The 7,337-nt window shown below is 57.0% G+C and overlaps 4 protein-coding genes across 4 annotated transcripts; 2 read left to right on the forward strand and 2 right to left on the reverse strand.

Annotated features, from left to right (window-relative positions):
- Positions 1-39: 39 nt before the first annotated feature.
- On the forward strand, positions 40-432 carry ACA1_233850 (pxPhosphoserine phosphatase; the record flags this gene model as incomplete). Its single annotated transcript, XM_004340973.1, has 2 exons — positions 40-219; positions 325-432. Coding segments are annotated over 2 exons (288 nt in total), but the record flags the coding sequence as incomplete, so codon positions are not given.
- A 66-nt stretch (positions 433-498) lies between these two features.
- On the reverse strand, positions 499-2,063 carry ACA1_233860 (von Willebrand factor type A domain containing protein, putative; the record flags this gene model as incomplete). The annotated part of the gene is made up of 5 exons (XM_004340974.1): positions 499-837; positions 972-1,215; positions 1,299-1,525; positions 1,674-1,823; positions 1,929-2,063. The coding sequence occupies 5 exons, from the start codon at positions 2,061-2,063 to the stop codon at positions 499-501; spliced, it is 1,095 nt and encodes a 364-aa protein (XP_004341022.1).
- Positions 2,064-2,296: 233 nt separating this feature from the next.
- Positions 2,297-3,715, reverse strand: ACA1_233870 (uncharacterized protein; the record flags this gene model as incomplete). Its single annotated transcript, XM_004340975.1, has 6 exons — positions 2,297-2,531; positions 2,637-2,800; positions 2,902-3,004; positions 3,121-3,216; positions 3,327-3,473; positions 3,588-3,715. The coding sequence occupies 6 exons, from the start codon at positions 3,713-3,715 to the stop codon at positions 2,297-2,299; spliced, it is 873 nt and encodes a 290-aa protein (XP_004341023.1).
- Positions 3,716-3,996: 281 nt separating this feature from the next.
- Positions 3,997-6,919, forward strand: ACA1_233880 (Ser/Thr phosphatase family superfamily protein; the record flags this gene model as incomplete). Its single annotated transcript, XM_004340976.1, has 13 exons — positions 3,997-4,092; positions 4,226-4,414; positions 4,500-4,617; positions 4,698-4,826; positions 4,915-5,049; positions 5,166-5,305; positions 5,408-5,498; positions 5,588-5,746; positions 5,901-6,029; positions 6,136-6,244; positions 6,397-6,508; positions 6,557-6,662; positions 6,741-6,919. The coding sequence occupies 13 exons, from the start codon at positions 3,997-3,999 to the stop codon at positions 6,917-6,919; spliced, it is 1,692 nt and encodes a 563-aa protein (XP_004341024.1).
- Positions 6,920-7,337: the final 418 nt, after the last annotated feature.

Consider the following 7,337-nt stretch of genomic DNA (forward strand, 5'->3'; position numbering starts at 1 on the left):
GACGTGACCACGCGTAGACTCAGAACCACACCCGCAGATGGAGAGTATGCGGGCTTCGACGAACGCGAGCCGACGTCGGAAACGGGAGGCAAGGCCCGGGCCATCGAGGGCATTCGGCAGCAGCACGGCTTCTCGTCCGTGGTGATGGTCGGGGACGGCGTGACCGACCTCGAAGCCAAGGGTCCCGCCGACATGGTCATCGGCTTTGGCGGCAATGTGGTACGTAGGCGCTCAACGTGCAGTATGTGGACTGTGATGTGCGTGCGCGTGAGCGTGTGTTGATGGTAAGGCCGTTCGTCGTGTGTTGTGTGGGGCCGCACACAGGTGCGTGAGCGCGTGGCGCAGGAAGCCGACTGGTTCGTGCGGAGCTTCGCAGAGCTGCTCGACGCCCGGACGCAGGCGGACGACACCGAGGTGGGCGTTCGTGCATGATGCTTTTTTTTTGTTTTTTATTTAGTACGCCGAGGAGTGAGTGCACCACAACACTACAACACTACACTACTGGGTATCGATAGCGCGGAGGACGCCCTTGCCCACTCCAGCCACCTGGGACATGAAGGTGATGGCGGCCTGCTTGTCGGCCTCACTGTCCGGGCCAGCGACGAGAGCGGTCGCGTAGATGCGCGCCTGGTACTGAGGCGAGCGAGCCTGGTTCCACTGCGGGATGGAGGCGTAAATGAGTTGATCAGAGGGCGTGCCCGCAGAGGGTGCACCGGTGGAGACGAAGTAGATGGCCGTCGCCGTCGGGTTGTAAGCGAAGCCGGCGTAGAGGCCACCGTAGCAGTCCCTCACGGTGGAGGAGCTAGGACCCCAACGGTTGATGACGCCAAGGGCATACTTTATACGCACACGCGCACACAACACGACACACAACACACGACACGACACACAGCCATAGAAATCAAGGCCAACGTGAGCAAGAAGACTCAACAGCCTCAACAGCAACAACAAGAAGAAGGTCTGGGACAAACCTCGATGTTCTGCGGGGTGGCATAGACCGGTTGGCGGAACAGGGGGTAGGGCCCGGAGTAGAAGCTGATGATGTAGAACATCTGCGTGGGCTTGAGTTCCGCGAGGGTCTTGTTGAGGTGCTCCACCACGAATGACATGCGGGTGTACGCCTTGCCGTTGAAGAAGAACTTCCTGCTACTCGCGGCCGACGAGTCGATGACGATGGAGAACGAGTCCTCCTGCATGTTACCAAAGACACAGTCCCTACAAGTAGGACGTGAGTGGGCGTCAGCAAGTGTGGGCCGCTAGATGGAGGAATGACGAGGCATGGAGTCAAGTGGATGTACCTGGATGGAACGGGCGTGAGGATGGCAATGGCCTTCTGGCGATTCGCCGACATGCCGAAGCAGCGGTTGACGATCTCCTGCTTGTTGGCCTCCGAAGCATTGAAGAGCGTGTCCTTGATCGAGGGCAGCACGGCCAATCGCGCATCTTCCATGCCGAAGAGGAGAAGCACGCCGATGAACTCGTCCTTGGTCAGCCCAGAGATGTAGGGCTGCAGGAAGCTCATTGCCTACATAGAGAAAACTCGCAAATGTGAGAAATTTCTGTACATATCTTTATTTATTTATTCTCTTTTCCATTTATATTTCATATATATCTATACCTAAACGAGAGCAAAGAGAAGCACTATGTCACTTGAAAGAGAAAGCTGCGCGTACCTCAAGGGTGTATCTTTGCAGGGTGATGGTGCCGAGGATGGAGCCAATCTGCTTGCCAGTGAAAGAGCGGGTGTCGTTGAGGACGGCCTGCTTGAGGTAGGCAACGCGGTCGGCAAGCATGCCGATGGACCTCAGACGCGCCACCAGGTCCTGAACGAGGAGGAAGAAGAGAAGGTTTGATTGATGATCATGATTGAGTGACTTAAGGCTCCAATGGCGAGACGTTGGGCTCGAGTGGCTCCGCAGCGGACGTACCGCAACCCAGGAGTCCGGACGCATGGCGCCAAGCGGGCACACGTCCTCGGCTTCGGCGGGGACAGCCAAGCCCGCCAAGGACAAGGCAAGAGCACAAAGCAGGGCGACGAGGCACAGAGACGGAGTACGGCCCATCTTCTTTACTTGTATTGCGGTAGTGTAGGCGGTGTGTGGAGGTTAAAAAAAAACCACGCACAGTCCCTCTTTTTATTTGCCTCGGTGAGCCCCGACATTGGGCCTATCACGTTGAAGCTGTGTTGGTTGGCGGAACAAAACACTTCCAAAGTGGTTTCGTCATCTCCGAAGGTGGCAACATTGTTGAGTTGAAGTGGTGGTGCCAGCATTCCCAACATGTTGGGTCACACACATTACGAAACGGGGTAGGGCGTGCAGGAGCCCTTGGCAAAGAGGCTCTTGGAGAAGGCGTAGCTCTGGGCGAAGGCGGTCTCCGGATGGAGCTTGTCTTTCCAGACCAGCTGCGCCCAGTGCTGGATCACCGCCACGGCGCAATCGTTGGCCATGGTAAAGTGCTTGGCCGTCTGCTGGAAAGTGGTGGCGTTGAACTGGTCGTAGGCGATCAGCGCCTGCTGATAGTACGTCGACCTTTAAATAGATAAAAAAGAGCCACATTCCATTCATGCCAGCCACCATCAGCCCTTTGATCAGTCATCAACTTCAGTGAATGAAGAGTTGGGTTGAGTTGCGTACGCGGCCTGGAGCTTGGCCACCTTGATGAGCCCGAGGCCGGCGGTGCCCCAGTTGTCGCTGCACTTCTTGATGGCGGTGGCGTTGTAGACGCCGTACTTGGCATTGGCCCTGTGCGCGTACTCGGTGCCAGCCGCCACAAACTCGGCAGCCACCTCGCTCGACATCTTTCGAGATGGAGTGTGTATCAGCCACGAGCGCACATGCGCACGCACGCACGCACGCACACACCGCACACGCACACTGTAAAGTGAGTTGGCGGGATTACCGTGGAGTCGGGGTCGAACGGGATGTAATGGGAGACGTGGGCGTCGATCGCGGTCATGTGGGGCCACGTGGTCGCGTAGTTGGGCACTGTCGGACCAAGATAACTGCGCACGCGATACATAGTGGCCCAACACCACCACCATTTCATCATCAGATTTGGTCGTATAGTCGTGCCGTGCGCCGTGGCCAATGTGGTGGGAATAGAGGGGGGTTGCAGTACCCGCCGTAGGGAGTGTGGAAGCCCACGACGTCGGCATACACGTGCGAGCCAAAGGCCAGCGCCATCGACAGCGGATCAAATCCATCGCGCTTGAATCTGGTGTGTGTGCGGTGTGTGTGCGGTGTGTGTGCGGTGTGTGCGGTGTGTGCGTTAGATCGCTGGTGTGATTCAAACTCCTCTTTTTTGGGGGACGTCGTGCGACGCACTTGGCTGCCTCGGAGGTGAGGGCGAACTGGACGAGGTAGCCCGGGAAGACGCCGTTGTGCATGGCGTCGACCGGCACCGAGCAGTCCGGAAACTGCGACCAGTTGGCAAAGTAGAACCCGTCCGGCAGGTCGCAGCCCTGCTTCACGCTGTTGTCGCGAAGCCCCCCCCCCACACCCCATGAAACCATTGAGTCTCGCGTGTGGCATGCGCGTGCGGTGTGCGCGTGCGAGTGCGGTGTGTGCGGTGGTGCGCGTGCGTACCTGTAGGGGTCGGCGGTGGGGAAGGCTTGGAGGGCGAAATAGTAGTGCGAGAGCGGACCCCAGGCCTCGGCCACGGAGGCGAGGGCCAAGAGGGCTATCACAAGCGCCAGCGCCAACCCGCGCTGCATTGTTGTTCGACCTGCCGACACCTTTTAGTACTTTGATTTCGATATATGTAAATAGAAATACATCCGAGGGCTACCTACGTGAGAGCTCTCGGATGACGGGACAAAGAAAGATAAGGGAAGGTGCATAAAGAAATATCAAGCCCGGCCAATCGGCGAGAAAACAACTACGAAATTTCCAACCGCATTTCTTTTATCCAATTTTTTAACTCCTCCACTTCTTGTACGCCACGACACGCACAAGCTCCGCTTCCATGGCGCGTTTGTGGACTCTCGCCGGCCTGATGGTGGCGCTGTTCTACCTGGTGGTCCTGCCTACCTCATCAGCTCATATTCACGGTCGCGACGCCGGAGCAAGCACGCGCATTCACCTCGATAAGGTATTTTCAATTTTAACACCCCCCCCCAACACAACCTACACCACCTTCGCCATCGCCTCCTCCAACGCTTCTTTCTCGGCTACATTCAACATTTTCGCTCACATAACGGGGACATTCTTTACATTGCGCGCAGATAGTGGTGGCTCGTGATGGCGACGTGCGCATGTCGGCCTGGCCCGGAGAGCTCAAGCGGTCGGGCGAGTGGGTGTCAGTCTCGTGGAGCGGCGCCTCGGCCAGCTGGGGCGACTGGGTGGGCGTCTACTCGCCCGCCGACGCCGATGTCACCGTGACGGCCCCGATCAAGTACAAGTACGCCGACGAGGTACGCTGTACTATATAGGGTCAATATAGAGGTGTGTTGCACATACTCTAACATTCCTAACATTCCAATGTCCTTAAACATTTAGTTCAAGGACGGATATGGCAAGCTGTGGTTCCGCCTGACCAACATGCGGGCCGACTACGTCTTCCACTACTTCTCGGGCGGCATCGACAAGCCCACCCTGATCGCCTCCTCCAATCGAGGTGCGCACTCCACTAGTGCGAAAAATAGAAAGTTGTTGTATAAAAAACACCACTCACAAACGCACACATTCAATCAACAGTGACGTTCGCCAACTACAACGAACCGCTGCAGGGCCGCCTGATGCTGACCGGCGTGCCCCACGAGATGCGCGTCATGTGGACCACCCTCAACACAACCTCGCCCCAGGTCAAGTTCGGCACCTCGCCCGGTATGTGGGGAATCTCTGGTGTCGAACTACCATCATTTTTTGAATTCTAGGACTCAAACTGGTTGCCAACACGCGCATGCACCCACAGGTCAGTACGTTGGTAGTGTGAGCGCGTCGACAACGACCTACACGAGGGACCAGATGTGCGGCGCGCCGGCCAACACCGAAGGCTGGCGTGATCCGGGCCTGTTCCACAGCGCCGTCCTCTCCAACCTCTCGCCCGGTACCTTGCGATTCGCATTGATGAAGTTGTGGTGATGGTCAACTAAGAGTACAGACGATGATGACGAAGACGATGATGTTGACGGCGATGACGCTGACGTGCATATGTGAGTACAGATACGAGGTATTACTATGTCTATGGTGACCCTGCGTACGGATTCAGCGAAGAGGCCTCCTTCATGTCGGCCCCTCGCCCTGGAGCGGCCAGCCGCACCCTCAACATCTTCGCCTACGGAGACATGGGAAAGACCACCCAGGTACTCCGCACATTCCCAATAGTATACATCTATATATCTTTCTATATATACATCGATGTGTGGAATCTAAGAGCATTCGAATATGAGGACGACTCCCTGGAGCACTGGAACAACGAGAAGGCCTCCATCAACACGACGCGCCTCATGATCAAAGATATGCAGGCCATCCCTATGGACCTTGCCATCCACATTGGTAAGCAGCCTCATCATATGCATATATCATCCCACATATACGAACATACTCATGGCGTAGAAATTGTTGTGTATATGTGACCCGTGCAGGCGACATCTCCTACGCGGTGGGCTACGGCGCGCAGTGGGACGAGTTCCACGACCAGGTGTCGGCCATCTCCACGCGGCTGCCCTACATGACTTGCATCGGCAACCACGAGCGCGACTTCCCCAACTCCGGCTCCCGCTTCAACGGAACTGACTCTGGCGGTACCTGCTCCGCGCGCTGTGGATCGTGGGTTGCGTGTCGCCTGTGTTCTGTGTCGCTCGCTGTGTGTGTCGTGTCGTGTCGTTGGTCGTGTCGTGTCGTTGGTCGTGTCGTGTCGTGTGTCTAAGACGTAGACTTGTGCGACGACGACGACAGGCGAGTGCGGCGTGGCATATGAGGTGCGGTACCCTATGCCCACGCCGGGCAGGGATCAGCCGTGGTACAGCTTCGACTACGGCTCAGTCCACTTCGTCTTCATGTCCAGCGAACACAACTTCACCATTGGTGCGACCTCCACGCCCGCCCCGGTCTATTCTTCTCTGGAATGTTGGGAAGCCGCAGCCGGCTCACCGGACATGTGCGTGTGCCGTGTGCCGTGTGCGCGTCATAGGCGGAACGCAGTGGCAGTGGATCGAAGCCGATCTGAGGAAGGTGGATCGCACCAAGACTCCCTGGATCATCTTCAGCGGCCACCGCCCCATGTACATCGACTCCAACTAGTACGCCCCCTCTCCAATCGAAGAACAGTGTTATGGTGGTGAGATTTTCGAAAGAAATGTATATGTATATTAAAAGTACATACCCGAAGAAATAGAGACTTTTTTGTCATCACACTGCTTACGTGGTTGTTGATGTGGTGGCGGGCCTGCAGCGATAAGGGCGACTCGGCCGACCAGCCGGTGGCGAGAGAGCTGAGGCGCAACCTGGAGGACCTGCTGTTCAAGTACCGGGTCGACCTCGCCTTCTGGGGCCACCACCACTCCGTACGCGCCCTCCATCGCCTTCTTTCCTGAAGTGCCCTACTTGCATAGTCAGTTGAGAGTTGTCTTCTCGTCGGAGCACAGTACCAGCGCAGCTGCCCGGTGTTCAACGGCACTTGCATGTCTGAAGGCCAGGCCACCACACACGTCGTCATAGGTACACGACACACACGACACACTGGCGGTAGGCGGCACACAGGAGATTGATGTTTCTCGCCTTTTCCCCCTCTACCAGGTATGGCCGGCTACAGGCTCTCGACGGACATTCCCCTCACCATGCCCTCGTGGGCGCGCGTGGTGGACGTGTCGGAGAACGGCTACACGCGCCTTTCGGTCACGTCCTCGCGACTGGAGATGACCTTCATCAGCGACGTCGACGCCCGCGTCAAGGACCACTTTGTTCTCACCAAGTAGCCCACCCACCACCCACCCTGGTCGACCCCAGTTCATGTCACCAGTTCATGTGCAGGTCCGTTTAGGTCTGAAGAAGAACTCAGTCGTCACAGACGACAGACAAAAGCAATCCATTCAATTCAGCAGGTAGTGCACGCTGGTGCGGGTCGGAGGCGGTGGGATGTGCGGTGCAGTGTCGTTGGTGGCGGTGTGTTGGCCCACCTGTCTCACCTGCCGTGCGTACCGTATGCCACACGCGTTGCACAGCCTGAGGCAACCACATGTGGGCCACGTGGGAGTCAGTATGCCTGTCACCGAACTAAATCCAGATAAGGTGAGGAAATCGGAGGGAAATATGGGAGAATAGCGGAATTTGACCAAACTTGGGCCAAGGACCAAGACCTGTTTACCACACGTTGTGAAAGAAAATGGACGCGCG

Source organism: Acanthamoeba castellanii, assembly GCF_000313135.1.
Source record: "Acanthamoeba castellanii str. Neff unplaced genomic scaffold scf7180000084762, whole genome shotgun sequence".
Classification (NCBI taxonomy): domain Eukaryota; phylum Discosea; order Longamoebia; family Acanthamoebidae; genus Acanthamoeba; species Acanthamoeba castellanii.